The sequence below is a fragment of the Oncorhynchus nerka genome, linkage group LG14 (assembly GCF_034236695.1).
Source record: "Oncorhynchus nerka isolate Pitt River linkage group LG14, Oner_Uvic_2.0, whole genome shotgun sequence".
Classification (NCBI taxonomy): Eukaryota; Metazoa; Chordata; class Actinopteri; order Salmoniformes; family Salmonidae; genus Oncorhynchus; species Oncorhynchus nerka.
In genome coordinates this window covers 56,513,638-56,534,779 of record NC_088409.1, presented here as the reverse complement: position 1 = coordinate 56,534,779, position 21,142 = coordinate 56,513,638, and the positions used below count along the sequence as shown (strand labels likewise).

Sequence of the window (21,142 nt, the reverse complement as noted above, 5' to 3'; positions counted from 1 at the left end):
TACTAATAAGTCTCCACCCCCCTAAACTGAAACGCTCAGCCCAAACATGGGCCAAATGTTCCCTCCCCTTCTGAAATTTGAAAGACACAAACACCTGTGAAATCTTGATTTGTCAGGTGATATTTAAAAAAAAATCAAAATCGGCACACTGGAGCAAAGTTCCTCGTTTGTCGTCGCATTCCAAAGTCTGTTGGCAGACTCAACCATACCGTCCTACATTTGCGTGCATCTGTCCACGAGAGATTAGGCTCGAGGGTACCCTCTGTGTGGGTGATTGGGGTTCAACGTTTGGGTAACAGTACCCCCCTCCATAGATCTTCAAATGGTCCATCTAGCCCTTTTATTTTTTCAACTCCTTTGCATGAACACTTTCGATGCATTTCCAGAAGGACATGTGTGTGCCTCTGTTTCCATAACAATTGTCCTGTCATTATCAAACCATATTCTGGTTGGCAATGAAGGAGATTAATAGAACTGTTTCAATACTCCAACATCAGATGTCTGGTTTAACCGTCAATACTCAGTACTTTATTACCCAGATTCATTTGACCTCAATCTCAGATGAAATCCTAATTTCCCCCAATTCCATTCTCACGGATATTTGGATCTTTAAAAGTCATACGGTGTACATTTTTGATCATTGTCTTCTCGACTGTGAATTCAGAAAATGCATTTCGAGGCCTGGTTCTGACTGTGCTGTTGCATCCTGCAGCTGAAGGCCATTTTTAGAAACCTCACTGGTTGTACAGTCTGTTGAAACAAGAACGGAAGACGCTCAACGTCGATGAACACCAAATGTTGTGGGGATGATCACGTGGGCAAAAAGAAACAGAACATTTGAAATGAAAAGAACTGTTGTGGTTTTAATAGTTCTCAGGTAACAGGTTCAGATCAGCGAGCTGCATGTCAACTCACACATACTGTGTACACACACACACACACACACACACACACACACACACACACACACACACACACACACACACACACACTCGTCATGAGCACAAAAGTGCCATCATTCCCTCACACAGACTCTACCACACACACATCCTGATTCCAAGTGTTAGGCTGCTATGAATAATGGTGAACTCCGGTTTGGTGAACTCCAATTTCTGACCCCGTCCTAGCTCCTGGTGAACTCCAGTCCTGCTGGACTCTATACTGAAGTTTTTACTTCCCTCTGTTCAGATATACAACTGTCAATAAGGAACCCACAGGTCTCCTAGAATCAGAGGTTCCAATCAGTCTTATTATTTTACTGGACTGCAGCTGTCTGTACCATTCAAGCCACAATCCCCCATGTAGGCAATGCCTTAAATCTCCCTTTGAAACAGCAACAACTCTCGTCCAGATATCACTTCCGTTCCCTCATCCTCACCCAGTAGCAACCTACCCTATCCCACCATAACAGTATCATCGTGTCCCAACCCCATGCTTCGACTCCCCACACAACCTGCCCAATCTCAGAAGCTCCGCCTTCTGGAGCTCTGAGCAGACTGCCGAGTAAGACATCTGAGTGACAGCCTGTAACTCCTCCTCTTCTCTGCTCCTCATCCTCCTCTCCTGTCCGCCGTTACTCCTCATTGTGTTTTGGGCTTCGCACCGCCAGGGGTTGGGTCAGGGGTGGGGCCACCACCTTGGGCAATTCTGTGGAGACTGTATTATTAAAGAGAGGGGTCAATGTCACATGATCTCATTTACATTTGGTCATTGACAAAGGTTATATGCTTTTTCCATACCCTTTCTCCAATACTGCCAGCTATTACAAATTGAGTAAATGTCACAGTGATTCAGAATTCAGTTCAGGGTCTGCAGAGCTGCAATGGAAAACTACAGGAAGGAGAGAGGAATGTTTCATTCCACTGTCGTGCCACAAGATGGCGCTATACTCACATGTCCTTGACGTTGTCAATCTTTGCCTGAATTCCTGAAAAGAAGCCGTCCACTTTTGCCTGGAACATCAAAAGAGGTATTGGTGAGAAACACACGTCATTTGAACAATTGACAGAAGTACCTCCTTTTGCTGAATTAATCAGGAGAGCAGCTGTCCGCAGCGTGAGTGAGATTTTACCTGGTGCTGCCTGTAGAACAGTGGTAGAGAGAAGACAGTGATCACAGCTGGAGAAGAAGACAGAAGGGGAGGAGTGAGCATGTGTCGAGCCTTCTGATTGAGTACACAGCTCCTTCAGGCTAACAACGTGGCCCGCGCCCTTTCATTCAAATCAAACAACAATATACAGTGAGCGCCGTCTTCAACTGAAATACTAGAAGTACAATCTGCGACAACGTCAGCATTCGTCAACCGATGGTGTCCGCCTCTACAGGACAAACGGGACGTCGTGATTATTGAATGGCAAGACAATAAAGTTATTCAAATGCTGATTCTAACGGTGTCTGTGATTCTCACCAATGATGAGCACTGTAAGGCCGTTACACAGGACTCCCAGGAAAGTCACCAGGTACATCAGAGCCAGGAGCTGAGAAGAACGGGAGGAAACACACAGTGAGCTCCACATAGACAATTGAATGTACTCTTTGCATGAAGCAATGGCAAATCCCATCAAAATGTAAACCTATTTAGCGGACGACTTTAGCCATTGCAACTTAGTCATGCGTGCGTACATTTGAAGTGTGGGTGGTTGTCCCACCTATCTATCTTAAGATGAAAGCACTGAACTGTAAGTCGCTCTGGATAAGCGCGTCTGCCGAATGACTCAAACGTAATATGTAAATGAATGCATGCATCATATGTTCAAATTGCACATGGTCCCTGACAAATGAATGAGTACATGTTTCCCCAGATCATCCGCCACAACCCTGCTGGAGTTGGTGCAATACAGCTCAGTGGGTTGTCACTTACCCCCATCCTGAAATGTGACCCCCCCAACCTCTCGGAGAAGACGAAACTCCTCTCGTACCCTGTAACTGGGTGAACAGCCACCTGTGTCCCATGTCACATACCGGCCAGGTCAGGGTTGAGACCGCGGGACTCAGGGGCTTCTGGGGCTCAGGCTCAAGGCTACGTGGCACAGTCACACTGGCTCTCACTAAATCGAGATAAGTCACACTAAGTACTCCTGCTGCTAATTTACATTTAACCCTTGAAGCATTTATGGTGCAACCAATATGACTGTTGTTGATTCAACGTGCCAAATGTTTTAGCTCTACTTTCCTGGTAAACTGGAGACAAAATGAATGAAGTCTAAAAGGAAGGTTTCTAGCAGAAACGCTTTATCATTTGGCAACGAATTGAGCTTTAGATTTTGTCATTAGCCGGAGGTTTGCAAGCATACAACATCTGCTGTATGTTTTGCCTTACTATGACAAGGGAGCATGCTTCACCGATATGTCGGGACTGACCCTCTGTAGAAAAGGTTCTACATGGAACTCAGAAGGGTTCGACCTGCAACCAAAAAGGGTTCTTCAAAGGGTTATCCTATGGGAACAGCCGAAGAACCCTCTCAGGTTCTAGATAGCACCTTTTTTTTCATGTTCTGTATGAAACGCATACATAGGATGGGGAGAAGGAAAGGACAAGAGCCTTTGAATGGCCTCGGCAAAATGTTGAAAGTAACCTTCGCATGAGCACTATGTTGTTTTAGCCTCCATAAAAAAACGACACCACCGCAATGCTTGGAGAGCACTCACGGACACTTGTAAAGGGAAGATGTTTCTTATTGTTACCCTTGCCAGTTTGCTGCAAAATTGAATACAAAAAGTTCAAAATCATTGTGCTTTTTGATGGCAAAAGCAAAATCATTTTTTGATAGGATGTTTTCTGTGATTCTTAATGTCAACATGTAGGGCAGTAGTGTATCTGTACAGGCACTCCAGTTATCAGTTCCTTCATAACACCGCAGCAGTGTGATGGCTCTCCAGGCCCGCTACTGCATTGCAAACCCAATAAAAGTTTACCTGTAGTGACTTTGGGTAAGAAAAGGCTGTACTAAATGGATGCCACTCCGATGCGACCGAAAACAAGGACACATTTCAAGCTGCGGGACTGTATGTACATGATTATCACAATCGTATGAGCCACAGTGAGTTGTGGGTATGACAACAGCTGTCTCTGATAGCGGCGTTGTTCGGAAACACAGTCGTCATTTGGCGACGGAAGGCATAACAACGTCGTCGTCTCCAGTGAACGGGAAGGCAGGCTGATGCCAGTACAGAACAGAACAGAGAAAGAGAAAAAGATGGATAGAGAAAGGGGAGGGAGGGATGCCTGCTCGAATGAAAGAGAGAAGAGCCCAGACAGCTAGATGTAGTAATGGTGAAGTAAATCCGCAATGACAAGATGGCCTCCTGTAAACACGATAGTGGACAGGGTTCAAAAGACAAGGAGAAGGGAAGGAGATTAAAAGACAGACAAAGAGAGGGAGAGAGAGAGAGAGAGAGAGCGAGAGCAAGACAGAGAGAGAGAGAGAAAGAGCAAGACAGAGAGAGAGAGAGAGAGCGAGAGAGCAAGACAGAGAGAGAGAGAGAGGCGTATTTTTAGGGACTAAAGGTCTATGCCATTCTGAAGGACTTCCTTGTGTAAAAAGTTACTTGAACCTTAAGTGAACGAACTAGAGATCGAGAGGAGCCGTCGAAAGGGGAGCATATAAAAAAGTTACACAGTCATATTCTGGCCAATTCCAGATGAAGATCGATGAGATCCAACACCCAGGCAGTCTCACCTTGAGAGAGTCAAAGAGGTTTCCAACCAGGAAGAGATTCTTGAGTGAGTTAGCAGCAGAGACGACTGTGACGATGGTCTTCTGCGTGTATTGGTCCGCCAGCTCCCCACTGAAACTGATGTCCAGGTCCAGATACGCCCTGAGGAGAGAAAGAGAGGGGGGTCGAAAAGGAGGGCTCAGTATAGAGGTGGAGTGATGGAGATAGAGTCCAGGGTCAAGGAAGCAGGGAAGAGGGTGTTGATTAGAAAATGAGTGGTCGTCGCCACCAACACACCCGGATGCATGCACAGTTTGTTGTCTCATGCCTCGGTTATTTCCAGCAGCGCAGATACTAAAGTAAAACGTTCCTTTCAGATCCTGATGGATGAAGTCTATCGACTGTTTTTCATCAAACAGCAGTGGTTAGCCTAAACAAATCATAAAACACACTGTCGTTTTTCTTTTTAAAGGCAAAGCCCACTGTACTGTGAGCCCAGGCAGGATTTATTTTGGGAGGGGAGGGGAATCCAGCCAATTAAGAAACTATTCCTGAATTCCACTCCCACTGCATCATTGGAGAAGAGAGGAAATAAATAAGAGTGGAAGGGAGTGGGGGGTGAGAGAAAAGAGGAGAGGACTGGCGAGTCACTCACTTGAAAGGGTGCACTCCGTCTCCCATGTTGAGCACTTGCAGGATTTTATAGTAGAGGCTGACTGAGACGGTGAAGCACAGGGCGCCCAGGGAGATGGTGGAGATGACTGTGATGATGCTGAGCTGGAACAAGGACAGCAGGCCAACCACCAGCCCTGTGAATACCATGCCTGTACGCTCTGTGTCCTTCCAGTAGATCAGATCCATCACTGAGGAGAGGAGGAGGGAGAAAGGAGGATAATAGATGGTAACAGAGGGATGGGGAGGGGAATTGACAAGAGAGGGAGAAAAGGTGGAGAAATAAGAACGTTTCATAGTCTACATGTTCTCTTCACATATAAACCAATGAGGAACAGAGTGGAAGCTAACATGGACTCAGAGAAGTCTTCATTGAAGCAGGGTGGGGGAGGGGACAAAGCCCATTGCATTTGACACGTCCTCTATTTTAGTTGGTTTGCGAAAGGCAGCAAGGACAGTCACAGCTGCAAGTCTCTCCTCCTCACTGTTCCTGCCTATGTGCTTTTAACAAAAACCCCACAGCATCACCAGCCAGTCAGTCCCTGTTTGGCTCTGACTCTCCAGTGTTCGGTGGGCCAGAAGGCCTTTCAGCTGTGCGTAGGCAGAGCAGAGGGACAGTGATCACCAGGCAGAGAGAAAACACACACAGGGGCAGGGGGAGACGTCAAGCCTAACCTGGGCTTAATATAGCCTGCACTCTGTATAGAGCAGGGGTGGGCAACTCCAGTCCTCCAGGGCCTGAGTGGTGTCACACTTTTTCTCCATCCCTAGCAAACACACCTGATTAATCAAATTGCATTCTAAACTGAAGATCATGATTAGTTGATTGTTGGAGTCAGGTGTGTTAGCTGGGGCAAAACTGTGACACCAATCAGGCTCCAGAGGACTGGAGTTGCCCACCCCTGGTATAGAGGAAGGGCGAGAGAAGAGTAAAGAAAATAGGAGAGGAGAGGGGGACTTTGCAGGAACCCTGAATTTAAATGTTGACTCGGAGAGCACCTGCTGACAGTCTTCAAGCCCGCTACCACCCCCTCTCTGCACCCTGTCCGTCTCCCTCGATCAGTCACCCAGCAACTGGAGCCGCTGCGACTGGGCCCTCTCAGTGTCAAAATGGAGGCTCCCCTGGCCTAACCCCTCCATGGAATAGTTAAAAGTAGCTACAAACAAAACAAACATTACAACCAAAACACTGATAGCACAGTGTAATAAAGCTGAACACCAGCAGCTCGCTAACCCTCGGACGTGGTAAACTGCAGTGACAAAGGCATGTGGTCATTACTCCATGGCTATTAGTGTATGAGTGAGCCTGGGAATTAGAATAGAGTGCACTGATATATCTGACCAGCAGGAGGACTATTTATAAACATTACCACATACTTTTAATACCCACAAAGCCTCCAGCACACACACACCTGTCCATTGTCCCAACAGGTGGAACTGTAGCAAACAGCCCTCTTTGATGTGTTGGCACTTTGCGACATTGACCAGCACGTGGTAAGACCGTTCAATGCACAGACTAAGTGCACTAAGAAAAGGAAGAAATACCACAGCAAGTTAGACTACGGTCCAATGGGTTGCCTCTATACTAAGCCATGACTATATTGGTTGATGTTAATATAGTGATATAATGAACTCTCTGAGAAGAGTACAGAGACAACATGAAGCGGGAAGGGGGAGGGGGGAATACAACACACACACACACACACACACACATACGCAGTACAGACAACATGAAGCGGGAAGGGGGAGGGGGAAATACACCCACACACACACACACACATACGCAGTACAGACAACATGAAGCGGGAAGGGGGGGGAATACACCCCACACACACACACACACACAGATCAAAATGAAAGCTGCATTTGCCATAATCTTAGTGAAACCTCTCTATCTGTGCCAACGCAGCACTCTGACTGAACTAACCAACACAGAGCTGAGCACTGACTGCCTGACCGTGAATGACTCAATCGTTACATCAACATGAGACATTACCAGTCAACCAATTGGCAGCCTGACCTGGCATTACTTACCACCACAACTATAACCACCACCCAGCCATTGTAACACTACGGTGTGCGTGCGGGAAGTCCCAGAGTGACCATGTGAAACACCTTGGCTCTGCCAACCCTGCTGCCCAAAGAGGTAACCCTGTCAAATGGGGGCACAGATCAGCTGATCACGCTACTAGCCTCTTACATACAGAAACAAGCACACAGATGGCCCCTACATGCTGTAACAAAGCTATAACACAACTCCGGATGGTCACCTCTAGGGATGGGATGAGCAGATTTTTAATGGACCAAAAAGTGTTGTTTTTGCCATGGAAAAAAAACATTGCGATACTGGTCCCATTGCTAAGCAGGCAGACCCACACAACTCTGCACAGTTGGTACGGTCTCAAACACTCCTGGTCAGTGAGTGGTCAAAATCCCCCCTAAAGACCCATGGCTGTAGCTGGTCTCCTGACGTTCAGACTCCTCTCCAAACTCACGGTCACTAAATGCACGGCTCTGCAGTGGACAGACAGTCAGTCCCCACATGTGGAAACGCCCCGACGGCTGAGGACGACAGGCACTGGAACTCTAACCGTGCCCTGATCCTGCCGGTGTCTGAAAAGAGACACTGCTTTGCCCATTCAATAGGTCCCTTGCCTCCCCGCCTAGTCAACTCACTGATAGATCTAAGTGTGCCGACTGCCACCGTCTCATATTGTCTCCATCTTGTCTCTCTGAGGCCAGGGTCTTACCATTAATGTTGGCCATTTTGGTTGCTGCTCGGGCGATCCCCCTTCTCTCGCTTTGACTCTCACACAGTCCCCCTGCTCTCTCTCTGCCACTCGGAGCTGTTTTTGGCCTCCCCTGCCCCGTCAGCAGTACAGAGACCTTTCAGCCAAAAATAATCTGCCCAACAGGGCCCGCCCCCTCAAGACTCATGGAGACTCCAATGTAGATAGACAGATAGATATAGAGATACTGTAAGATAAGATACCCAGTACATTCACTTATTCACACATTTAGTACATGCACAGACAGAGACAAACCTTGAGAGAGAGAAACATGTTGGTATACACATAGATAGCCACAGCTGGATAACATAGAGGGCATACAAACCACTAGAGACCCAAAGAGACATAACCACAGACATTCAGAGAGAAACACTCACATGGAAACGGACATAGACACAGACATAGAATTACACAAAACACTTACGTAAGCAGAGATCGAACAGGCAACAGCTAACAAAGGAGCAGGCATAGAAGTAAATGCACATTATTGTGCCATACATACGGTACCGTGCTACCCGTAAGTACACACTCTTAGAAAGGGTTCTTTGACTGTCCTCATGGGAGAACCCTTTTTGGGTCCAAGTAGAACCCTCTATGGAATGGTTCTACCTTGAACAAAAAAGGGTTGTTCAAAGGGTTCTCCTATGGGGACAGCCAAAGAACCCTTTCAGGTTCTAGATCGCACCTTTTTTTGTAAGAGTGCAGACAATAGCTCAAATAGCCTCAATTTTTTCAGATGCACATAAGGGTAGTCTAACCTGTAACCGGCTAGTCCAACCTCACAATAAACATGGGGAGTAAAACATGTTCTGACACATTCAGCCCCATTCTGATGCAGAAACCAGATGGTTTGCTTTACATGATATCTAGAAACCCTTCAAGCCTGTCAACAGCTTGACCAGCCATTAATCACCCAGGGTCAGTGTGAGGGGGAGTGGACAGTACAGTACACCCAGCCCCCAGTCCACCCAGCCCCCGGGCCAGCCACCCCCCAGTCCACCCACTATAATAAGATTGGAAGACATGCCAGAGGTCCATATTGAGTGGCGCCCCCCTTGAAGAGTGATCCATATCGACCATGGAGTCCGGAGAAGATAGATTTCATCTGTCTCACCCCTGCTCTCTCTCTCTCTCTCTCTCTCTCTCTCTCTCTCTCTCTCTCTCTCTCTCTCAATTTCAATTTAAGGGGCCTTATTGGCATGGGAAACATATGTTTACATTGCCAAAGCACGTGAAATAAATACTAAACCAAATTGAAATAAACAACAAAAAATTAACAGTAAACATGACTCATGAAAGTTCCAAAAGAATAGACATTTCCTCTCTCTCTCTCTCCTTCACTGCTCTGTCTCACATTCGCTTTATCATGTGTACAGTGATCCAAGGGAAGCGGAAAGATTGGGGTGTCAGCGTGCATGTACGAGCAGACATACATACAGACAAACCAGGAAAACAGACAGATTTTTTGTTTGTTTGTTGCACAAGTAGCCCATTAGCTCTCGGGAATCCCAAGGGAATGTTGCCATGGAGACACAATGGAACACTCAGCGCTCACCGCGGAATTACATTCCAGGGTCCGTGTTGCTCAAGCAGTGAGAGGGTTATCTTTATTTCCAGTGTGGTTTGAAAAGGATTGATTGAGGAAGGCTTTGTGCTCTCAGCAACGTATCGAGGAAGGGGTTGGGAGTGAGGTATCAGGGTAGGGGTTGGGAGTGAGGTATCAGGGTAGGGGTTGGGAGTGAGGTATCAGGGTAGGGGTTGGGAGTGAGTTATCAGGGTAGGGGTTGGGAGTGAGGTATCAGGGTAGGGGTTAGGAGTGAGGTATCAGGGTAGGGGTTGGGAGTGAGGTATCAGGGTAGGGGTTGGGAGTGAGGTATCAGGGTAGGGGTTGTGAGTGAGGTATCAGGGTAGGGGTTGGGAGTGAGGTATCAGGGTAGGGGTTGGGAGTGAGGTATCAGGGTAGGGGTTGGGAGTGAGGTATCAGGGTAGGGGTTCGGAGTGAGGTATCAGGGTTAGGGGTTAGGGGGGAGTGAGGTATCAGGGTAGGGGTTGGGAGTGAGGTATCAGGGTAGGGGTTGGGAGTGAGGTATCAGGTTAGGGGTTGGGAGTGAGGTATCAGGGTAGGGGTTGGGAGTGAGGTATCAGGATAGGGGTTGGGAGTGAGGTATCAGGGTAGGGGTCATTGTCTTCCGACAGATGGCGTCATTCTAGCACAACCGCGTTGCCAGACTTGCTATGTGACGTAAGATAATGTAGTAGAAGCCAAAATAGATTGATTTGGGCAAAGGCAAGGGGATGGTAGATGTTCAAAATGTAAAAAGTAGATCCAAGATAGGAAAGTCACATAGAAATAGACAAGATGTGCTACAAATGTTACCTGCTACGTGGATGCATAACGCGGGGCCTGATAGGCTGAACGCTGAAAACCACTGTTCGCTGACCAGCTCTTCCTGAGTGTTTCGACCAGTGGAGGAAGCGGATGGCACGTCATCGGTGAGGCCGCCTCTTGGTCGCGCGGCCGTGAGCGTTGTGACGGTGGTTTCCATGGTTACGAGAGACTCAGGTTCAGGGGGCGGTGATGCCGCTGAGAAACAGAACACAAGGTCATTGTGATGATGTCATCACTCAGCATCAAGTTATTCTACAACCAGGTTGCATTAGATTAACTAGAAGTGTAATTTATCAAACGATGTCATTATTTAGCCTCACCTACTTTACAATGAACAGTGATTTAGAAATCTTATAACCAAACACGCTCATTTTGACCCTACAGAACAGGAGAGAGCATGCTGCCCAGGGAATCTTAAGCACAGTGGTATCTGACTTCGTCTGTGGTCATGGTGTGACAGACAGACAGACAGACAGACAGACAGACTGAGACAGACAGACTGAGAGACACACACACACACACACACACACACACACACACACACACACACACACACACAGTATTAGCTCAACTCGGTTGTGTTGTGTGTAAGCCATGTTATGTACCATCAAATGGGACACGTCACCCATTTTCAAACATAGAGTTTACACCCATTTACCCTCGAGCAGTATCCTCGCCAACTGTGTGATTTCAATGGCTAGAAAGCCTGAAAAGATGCAGTAGCTTCTGCTTTTATCTGTAGCTTCATGTAGCTCCATGCAGGTCTATCTACCCTGATCCCATCTACCCTCCATCTAGATTGCCCCATCCCATCCCCACTGCCCCATAGTGAGCTCACCCTGGGGGCTCTCTGAGGGACTGTAGTGCCGGGGCTCCAGGGGCTCTGTCTCCCCTCTCTGGGTCTCTGTGTCCCTCTCCTGAGGTTCAATCTCAGTATCTAGGAGAGATGCATGGACTGTCTCAGTCTGTCTGTGGACCTCCCTCTCCCTTTCCTCCTGCTCCCTCTCCTCCTCCTCTCGGGCGAGGAAGGCGTGGGGGTCCCACTCCACGTCGGGGGAGTCCAGGGGGAGGAGCGTTTCCACTGTGTCCGTGCGGCTCAGGGAGGTGCGGCCTCCCCTGGCCCCGCTCCTCCGCCGGCTCCCTGACGATGAGTCACGATGATGTCGTGAGGATCCGCCTGCCTCGGCCTCGGCGATGGCGATGTAGGAGAAGGTGGGCTCGAAGGAGTTCTGTCTCGGGGTCCCCCAAATGGAGGGGGATGAAGCTCCACCGTCATCATCCTCCGGACCCCCATCTTCTTCGTCAGACCACTCCCTGGCCGTCTGCAGGTCGTACAGCTCAGACTCCTCATTCCCACCTGGAGAGAACAGGCACAGGAAAAGCCTTAAAGCAAAACCTATATTGCTTTAAGTATTTTTGTATTTCTTACATTTGTTATTCTGTCCTTTATCCATGTTATACATTGAAATTGTATACGTTTTTTGTTAAGCTATAAACTTAGCTAAAAACTTCAAGCATTACATTGGAAACTTTCATCCTGGGAGGTAAAGCTATGCAAGCACGCAATATCATTCCAAAACCATATCCCATGTTCTGTGACTTTAATGTCTATGGAGCAGCCGTTTGATGTTGCTTACTCATCGACACGTCCTCTGATGTTTTTGAGCGCTGAGCAACATCCAAAGATGCAAAACACATTTGATTGGGAGTAATGTTTCCAGATTCAAACGAACAAATCGACACAATCAATCTCAGGCTACACCTATAGACTTTGTGGACATGTCATAGTATGATTTTCTTTTCTCCCATATTATGATTCTCCCATATTGAAGTTCAATCATTCACACGGTCCATTTCTAAACGTGTACAGTGTGTATGCCTTGTGTGATGTTACCTTCAGTGCAGGGAGATGTTGAATCAGGTGTGGAGGAGACAGAACCATATTCCTCTGGAAGAAAAATAACCAGATTCATCAGAGACGTGTTTATTACCATTGGCTGGGGAACTATACAGTATCAAACAGACAATTTTTTTTATCTTAAATAACTACTGATTTACAACTGATGGCCGCTTGGCCAAACTGGAGGCTGTTCCATACCGTGCATGTCTACAACTCCTCTCTTCCTTCTATTTCGATGTCTGCATCTTTTAGCCAAGGCCTATTTGCGTATACGCCTAGAGAGAGGACACTATCAAGATAACAGTTTTCCTCTCAACATCACCTACTAAAGCATTGTATCACATTCAAAAGCAGTACATTGCGCAGAAAAGCGTCATACCACACAGCCTATTCTCAGATGACCTGCTGTATTTCAATAGTGTCTCGATACATTGAGATGAGACTGAGAGAGCAAATGAAAGGTTTTCATTTCGATTTTTGTTAGGAGAATCCATGGCTCGAATCCAGGCATTTGAGGAGCCTTTTTCCAAGACGCAGTATTTAAAAGAAATGTCATTAGTGTTTGCATATATAATGCTAACAGCTAACTGCAGTATGTTCCCCCTCGGACAGCACAGATCAGCTCTGGCAAAGCAGCCAGGCGAGAGGCCTACATTAGCAAGCCTCCTGCCTCAGATCACCCAATAGATCAGGCAGCCCTGGCTAAAATGAAGACAGCAAAACAACACACAGCTTTTTTTCATCCTCATCTATCTCAAACACACACACACACAAACACACATAATACCAGACACAAACACACACACATAACCAGTGCTCAGCCAATGAGAACACACACACACATAGCCGACACATCCTGAGAACACACATACACAACTGCAATGGTCTCCACAAAAGAGAAGAAAGAGGTGTGTCTGCCACTGCACTGCATCCATCCATCAATCCTTTCAACCATGTGTTTATCAAGGGAGGAAGCTAGAGAAAGTGAAGGAGGGAGAGAAAGAGAGGGGAGAGTGATGGCCATGCACATGGCTAGTACAGATGCTATACAGATAGATTGGGATGCGAAAGACAGACAGACAGACAGACAAAAACCGACACACTCACTGCAGCGGGAGAATCCTAGAACCTGGCCCATGCTCCATTAAGGCACCGCTGGGCCCATCCAGTCTGGAAGCCCCCCTCTCTTCCTCTGGATCTCTCTCTCTCTCTCTCTCTCTCTCTCTCGTGCTTTATCCCTATTCCACCTCCCTCCCACTCTTTCTTGTTCCACCGATGCAGCACTGCTGTTGTCTCTGGCTCTCCCTCTATTTACCGTCCGCTTCCTCCTTTCGCTCACGGGCCCCTCCCTACCTCCCTCTCCTGCTCTCTCTTTTCCCCTCCCTCCCTCCCTCTCTTGCTCTCACGTCACCATGACAGCAGGAGAGCAGCACAGGCAGAGCCAGAGAAAGAGTGTGTGTGTGCGTGTGCGTGTGTGTGTCCTTCTTTCCATTCATGTCTAATCATTTGTGTGTGCATCCAGCCGAGCGGAGCATATCTCTGCTTTTGTAAATTCACATAAGCACCTTACGGGGCTTTGCCTTGTTGCATGCACATAACAAAGGGAAATAATCGAGCTCATTAAAAATACATGTCCTTTTGCACCCTCCCACACAGAGACAGACGTACTAGGTGTTTCGTATAACCCACGTGTGAGACTGCTAGACACAGCAGAAGGGTACATTTGTAGATTGTCTGGCGGCGGTAAGCAGGAGTAGCAGCAGCAGCAGCAGCACAGACTGTAGTCCAGCCCGTTGTAGCTCTGGTGTGCTGCCTGAAGCTACTTCTGCCAATCAAATCAAATCCCATTTTATTTGTCACATGAGCCGAATATAACAGGAGTAGACCTTACCGTGAAATGCGAGGCTATGAACAGATGGTACTGGTACCGAGTCAATGTGCGGAGGTACAGGTTAGTTGAGGTAATTTGTACATGTAGGTAGGGGTAAAGTGACTATGCATGGCTAATAAACAGAGCGTAGCAGCAGTGTAAAAACATTGAGTGTCTTATGGCTTCGGGGTAGAAGCTGTTAAGGAGCCTTTTGGACCTAGACTTTGCGCTCCGGTACCGCTTACTGTGCAGTAGCTGAGAGAACAGTCTATGACTTGGGTGACTGGAGTCCTGGACAAGTTTCCGGGCCTTCCTCTGAGTGATCACATAATGTGTCAGCTAAATCATCCTGCTCATGTACGTCACTGACTGCACTGACTCACAGTTCAGACTTCGACAATATATAAGGGGGAAATTATATGAAATATTGAAGGGAGGTAATACATTCAGCAATGTAAAATGACATCTGGCCAACTACTCAAATTATGGCATGCTCATGTAAATAGGATATTAAAAACAGAATGCATTGGATTCCTCATGTTTAATGGATAAATTTACTCACCCATTTGGCCAAAACAATTCTCACAATTTTCTCAGTTCAATTGCTAAATATTCAACTGATTTCCAAGAACTGCTCATAAAGGGAAGTTGCCATGGACACATTGGGATTACAATAAGAGGCTACTGTAGCTTTCGCCACTCGCCTTACCTGTGTATCCTGTTAATTAAAAGCTGGGGGATCACTCATCTAGTGGAGCGGGATTACAAAAGCTCTGAGGGTGTGATACCAACACATGCAGACACGCTGATCTTGACAACCGAAACAAACTCCAAATGCATCCCACAAGTTTGTAGAGTCACAAGCTTGACGTGGTCATTGTGTGCTATGAATATGGGACCAAATACTAAAGCTTTGACTACTTTAACTTGTTATGGCTGGGGGGCAGTATTGAGTAGCTCGGATGAATAAGTTGCCCAGAGTAAACTGTCTGCTACTCAGGCCCAGTCGCTAATATATGCATATTTGGATAGGAACCACTCTGAAGTTTCTAAAACTGTCTGTGAGTACAACAGAACTCATATGGCAGGCAAAAACCTGAGAAAAAAATCCAACCAGGAAGTGGGAAATCTGAGGTTTGTAGTTTTTCAACTCCTTCTCTATCAAACGCACAGTGTCTATGGGGTCAAATTGCACTTCCCAAGGCTTCCACTAGATGTCAACAGTCTTTAGAACCGTGTTTGATGCTTCTCCTGTGAAGTGGGGGAGAATGAGAGGGGAATGAGTCAGAGGTCTGCCAGAGAGGCATGAGCTGACCACGCGCGTTCACATGATAGTTAACTTGAGTTCCATTGCAAGTCTACAGACAAAGGAATTCTGCAGTTGGAACATAACTTTTTTTTGTAACAGTATTTTTATTGGAATTTCACAATTTTCACACATATTAAGAGATAAAACAACAGAGACAAAGCACACAGAACAAAAACAAGAAAAACAGCCCCCACTTACCCATATCTACGTGCATATATATATACATACATACATACACACATATACATATACCCATGCATATACACACACATATGCATACATACACGCACGCACACATACACATATGCACACCCATACATACGTACACCATTTTCCTCTTCCTGCTCGGTGCTTCTCTCACCCCATCACCATCATTGCGTCTCTCAATACATACATTTTAAACAAACTTACAAACAGTAATTAAACAAAAAAGCTCAGTTTAAACCAAGTGGTTAGGTTCCACACATGGAACGTATAGTGTAGTTCTGAAATACATAGATCCCCGCCATTCTAAGAGAATCCTTGCAGCATAATAGCTGATACCTCAGGTTCTAGATCATTTAGATAAGGTTCCCATACTTTGTAGAACTGGTCTGTTTTAGAATGCAATGTACATGTCAGATATTCCAGAGGCACCCATTCAAATAGTATCTTATGCCAATCTTTAATAGAAGGAACCTTATCACTAATCCACTGTAAAAGGATGTTTTTCCTCGCTGCGAAGGTAAGGATGTTGTAAAGCCTCCTTTTACAGACAGAAGTAACATGCCTACTAGGGACACCTAACAGTAAAGAAACTGGGTCCAATTCTAGATCGACCCCTAGGATCTTTTCAATTTCTTGCAGGACACCCGACCAGTATCTTTGTATTTTGGTACATGACCATAAACAATGTGTTAGGGTGCCTGTATCAGTTTTGCATTTAAGACACTGAGGGGAAGAGGAAGTGGGGCTAAAAGCATGTCTGCGATTTGGGGATATATGCAATCTGTGTATTATTCTTAATTGGATTGCTCTAGTACGGTTACATATAGATATTGTTTTTGCATATCTCCAAATGTCCTCCCACATCTCTTCGTCAATAGTAACAGACAATTCTTTCTCCCACACTTGTTTCACCCTCTGTGTGTTGACAGCAGAAAAGGACCTTAAACTATCATAAAACAGACTTACAGACATTTTCCTTTGTGGGAAAAAAAAGCATTATTTCAATGACAGACACATCAGGGTTACCAATTAAGGTGGTGCTCTCCAGAATATAATGTCTTACTTGTAGGAAGCGGAAAAAGTCCTGCTTTGGGAGTCGATATTTCTCGACCATTTGAAGCCAGTTTGGTCTCCTTTCACAATTAGTGGCAGTAAGTCCTCTAATCTTGTGGCTAGAATTTTAGAAAGCAATTTTCTATCCACATTCAGAAGGGAAATTGGTCTGTACGAGGAACAAGACTCTGGACATTTTCCCTTTTTGAGAATAAGTGAAATGTTGGCTTCTCTCAGCGTTTGAGGGAGTTGGTCATTTGAAAATGAGTGGTTAAACATATCACGCAATGGCTCAAAGATCAGGCCATGGAACTCTTTATAGAACTCACTACAAAACCCGTCTGGTCGTGGGGCCTTACCGTTTTGCAGATTCTTAATTGCGAACATTATCTCTTCCTTGGTAATAGGGGCATTAAGGAGGGACCTCTGTTCTTCGGAGATAGTAGGGAGCTCAATCTTACAAAATAAGTTCTCCATTAATTTGGGTGCATCCTTTGGCAGTTCTGAGGCATAAAGGTTTGTATAAAATTTCTTAAATGAGTCACTTATCAATTTATTTTTATATAAATGATTACCATCAGAATCAGTAATGGTAGCAATTGACTGAGAGTCAGCCCTCTTTTTAGCTAGGTATGCCAAGTACTTTCCTGGCTTATCGCCATGTTCATATAGCTTTTGCCTGACAAATCTAATTTTCTTTTCAGCGTCCTGTGTTAGGAGAGAGTCTAACGTTGATCTAATGACTGATATTTCCTTTAATAGTGCAGGAGTGGGCGTTTTAATGTAGTCCTTCTCTTTAGTTCCTAATTCCCCCTCTGACATTTTTTGCTTTTCCCGCTTTTTCCGTCTCTTAGTAGCTGTGTATGACATAATCAGACCCCTGGCATACGCTTTACAGGTCTCCCAAAGGAGCCAGGGGTTATCTGTTGATTGAGAGTTAACCTCTTCAGTCGACCCTCTACTTTTTTGAACATTTTGTTAAAAATCGCGCAACATTTCAGCGCCCTGCTACTCATGCCAGGAATATAGTACGTTCATATGGTTAGAATGTGTGGATAGGAAAGCCTCGGACGTTTTGAAAACTGGTTAAATCACGATTGTGGCTATTACATAACGTGCGTTACATCGGAAAGCGCAGGAAAACCTGATCACAGAAAATGGAAATAAATATCCTTGCGCCACTTCCAGCAATTGTTAACAGTGAGCCGAATTAGATAAGACCGAGCATTCAACTCCCACAGCATCCCCATGTTGTCTAGAGCCTTGTGAATTGAATCCTCTTTGATTCTTGGTTGAACCGAAAGAGGGGCACGACTTACCTCCGGTCTCCGCCCAGATCATTCCGGAAGAGCTCTCTCCTGAAATTTTTTCCAAGACGACAGCTAATGATATTTACATCGACTACGGATGATTTTTATCGCTTATTAACGTTTACTAATACCTAAAGTAGCATTACAAACGTATTTCGAAGTGTTTTGTGAAAGTTTATCGTCTACTTTTTGAATTAAAAAAAATGACGTTACGTTGTGAAATCGCTGTTTTTTTCGTTTATCACACAGTCTACATATAACGATATCTTGGCTTTATATGGCCCGATTTAATCGAAATAAAGACCCAATAGTGTTTATGGGACATCTAGGAGTGCCAACAAAGAAGATGGTGAAAGGTAATGACTGTTTTCTATTTTATTGTGCGGTTTGTGTAACGCCGAAATGCTAATTATTTTGTTTACGTCCCCTGCTGTGCTTTTCTGTTGTAGTGTATTGGTGCATGCTATCAGATAATAGCTTCTCATGCTGTCGCCGAAAAGCATTTTAAAAATCGGACTTGTTGCCTGGATTCACAACGAGTGTAGCTTTAATTTGATACCCTGCATGTGTATTTTAATGAACTTTTGAGTTTTAACTAATACTATTAGCATTTAGCGTAGCGCATTTGCATTTCCAGAGCTCTAGTTGGGACGCAAGCGTCCCAAGTAGAGGCAACAGGTTAATAGAGAAAAATGCTTTAAACTCTGTAATAAAATATGATGTGAATGTATGGTCTTTAAGAATGGTTGTGTTCAACCTCCAATGTCTTGACCGATTGAATGTCCCGTTGAGTTTTATGTCCAGGATCACCTCAGCATGATCAGATATGACTATGCTTCCTATCCTAGCAGATAAAACAGACTGCAAAGACGTCTTGGGCATAAAAAAATAATCTATTCTAGTCTGACATCCATGAGGTGCAGAGAAAAAAGTGAACTCTCTGTTGGAGGGATGGAAAGCTCTCCAGACATCCGCATACCCCAGATCATCACAAATAATTTTAAGTGACTTAGCTTGAGGAGAGAGTGAAGCTATACCGCTGGGAAACTTATCAATAAGGGGGTTCAACAAGCAGTTAAAATCTCCTCCAACCACTGCAGTGTCTGAGTTTAATTCTGAAAAGTCTAGAAATGCCTTAGTGAGGAAATCAGTGGGGTGAGCAGGGGGGAGGTAAATATTCATTATGGAAATGTTCTGCCCTTGTAAAGTACCATTAATTATAACAAAGCGACCAAATTTATCTTTCACACAATTCAAGACTTTAAGTGGTAAGTTCTTTTTCACCAGAATTGCTACACCTCTACTTCTGGATGTAAATGATGAGAAAAACACTTGACCAAACCCTCCTTGTTGTAATTTCAGGTGCTCCTTATCATCCAAATGGGTTTCTTGCAACAGGGCAATATCAATATTTTATTTTTTCAAAAAAGACAGTACTTTCTTCCTCTTAATGGGGTTATGGCTCCCTCTAATGTTCCACGTACATACACGCAGTCTGTTATCTGCCATTGTATCTTGACCATATTCAGACTGGATCCTACTGTAAAAGTGGGGTGGTACCTTTTTCCATGTGTTGAACTCTCCTCTATCTCACTGAGCATAAACACAAAATATGAACCCTGAACTCGAACTATACTAAACCCAAAAATTAAACATGTAAAAATCCAAAAGGGGGTTTTCCCACTAGCTAACATGCAGGGGATTTCAACTCTCCAATGTAGACTCTTAAGTCCGCATTGCCGCTCAATAGCCTCATCCTTTATATATATGGAAAAGAAAATCAATAGAAGAAGATTGAGGCTCTTCCACCTAAAACTAAGCCTAGGCACCAATATGGATTCACACATATCTCAGCCTGAGCTATAGCGGCTATTACTTTAGCAAGAAAAATAATAAAGATACGAATATTACTGAGCCGGAGTACGTGAGGACTCACACCACTGTTTCATGATCAGATTCAACCAAAAATAAACAAAGTTATTCAATGCTGTGGAGGTGCAGCTTAAAGTTATTTACCCGAGAGAGTCAATAAACGCAGCAGCCTCTTCAGGTGTGTAGAGCTTTTTAGGTGATCCGTTGACCATAATCTTCAATGTGGCCGGGTACAACAGTGCGTAGTCCATCTTCATTCTCCTGAGTCGAGCCTTCGCCTCATCAAACGCTTTGCGTCTTCGTACAACCGCTGTGGAATAATCATTGAAGAATGAGACCTTTGGACCTTTATGTTGACTACCATCAGAGCCGATGTTTCTAGCCTCATCCATGACGCGCTGCTTGTCGGTGAAGTTGTGGAACTTTATACACGACCAGCCTTAGTGTCCATTTGTAGGTAGCCAGGGATCCATTCCTCAAAGAATTTTACTGAACGTGTCCCTTCAGAATTCTCCGGGAGTCCCACAACACGAATATTGCATCTGCGTCCTCGATTATCCAAGTCGTCAATGTGCTCCGCCATTTCGTGCACCTGTTTCTCAAGTGCTTTTATCTTAGCGTCCATAGATGTAGTTGAAGTTTCCACTGCAGCAATTCTTCCTTCCGCCTCAACAACGCTCTGTATTTCAGCTGAATGGCCTGCTATTGCTTCCAAGACCGTTCTTATCTTAGCATCGATCACTTTAGTAATGTTATCAGTCATCTTTTGAATCATCAGGTCCATTGTGCCTGGGTCCGCAATGGTGTTAGCTTCGCTAACGTTAGCTAGCTCCTCATGCACATCCACAGGGGTGGTGGTTTTGGTCGACTTCTTAGTAGTTCTATTGGGCATGTTGTCGGAGATTTTTGCGAAATAGTCGTCAAGACTCATTATATGGTAACTTATTTGGCCAATTCTACCACTTTTTCAAGCTAGGAGATTAATGTAAGAATATAAATTTACGAATGCCACGAGAGCTCGCTGAAACACCGTGTTCTCTCTACGGCGCCATTTTGTCCCCCAGTTGGAACATTACTGAAGATTTATGTTAAAAACATCCTAAAGATTGATTCTA

At 45.2% G+C, this 21,142-nt stretch overlaps 1 protein-coding gene across 3 annotated transcripts; it reads right to left on the bottom strand.

Moving 5' to 3' along the window:
- Positions 1 to 843: 843 nt before the first annotated feature.
- Positions 844 to 13,639, bottom strand: LOC115141452 (reticulon-2-like). Of its 3 annotated transcripts, XM_029680332.2 has the most exons (10): positions 13,514 to 13,639; positions 12,401 to 12,454; positions 11,345 to 11,863; positions 10,495 to 10,701; positions 5,312 to 5,519; positions 4,680 to 4,818; positions 2,408 to 2,477; positions 2,072 to 2,118; positions 1,894 to 1,952; positions 844 to 1,656 (listed from the first exon to the last, which is right to left on the bottom strand). In XM_029680332.2, exons 1-10 carry the CDS (start codon positions 13,542 to 13,544, stop codon positions 1,581 to 1,583), a joined length of 1,410 nt encoding a protein of 469 aa, XP_029536192.1. In that variant the 5' UTR covers positions 13,545 to 13,639; the 3' UTR covers positions 844 to 1,580. The 3 variants fall into 3 exon arrangements, with proteins under 3 accessions (XP_029536192.1, XP_029536193.1, XP_064856271.1); XM_029680333.2 differs by lacking the exons at positions 10,495 to 10,701; positions 11,345 to 11,863; positions 12,401 to 12,454; positions 13,514 to 13,639 and adding an exon at positions 8,079 to 8,194; XM_065000199.1 differs by lacking the exons at positions 10,495 to 10,701; positions 11,345 to 11,863; positions 12,401 to 12,454; positions 13,514 to 13,639 and adding an exon at positions 8,005 to 8,025.
- Between the last annotated feature and the right edge of the window lie 7,503 nt (positions 13,640 to 21,142).

Bases quoted from the DNA above. Each gene is read 5' to 3' on its own strand.
- LOC115141452 (XM_029680332.2), bottom strand. From the start codon at position 13,544: ATGGGCCAGGTTCTAGGATTCTCCCGCTGCA. The intron at 10,702-11,344 runs GTGAGCTCACTA...TCTGTTTCTCAG, and splicing joins TCCCTCAGAGAGCCCCCAGG to CGGCATCACCGCCCCCTGAA. The intron at 4,819-5,311 runs GTGAGTGACTCG...TTCTCTCCTCAG, and splicing joins GACGGAGTGCACCCTTTCAA to GGCGTATCTGGACCTGGACA.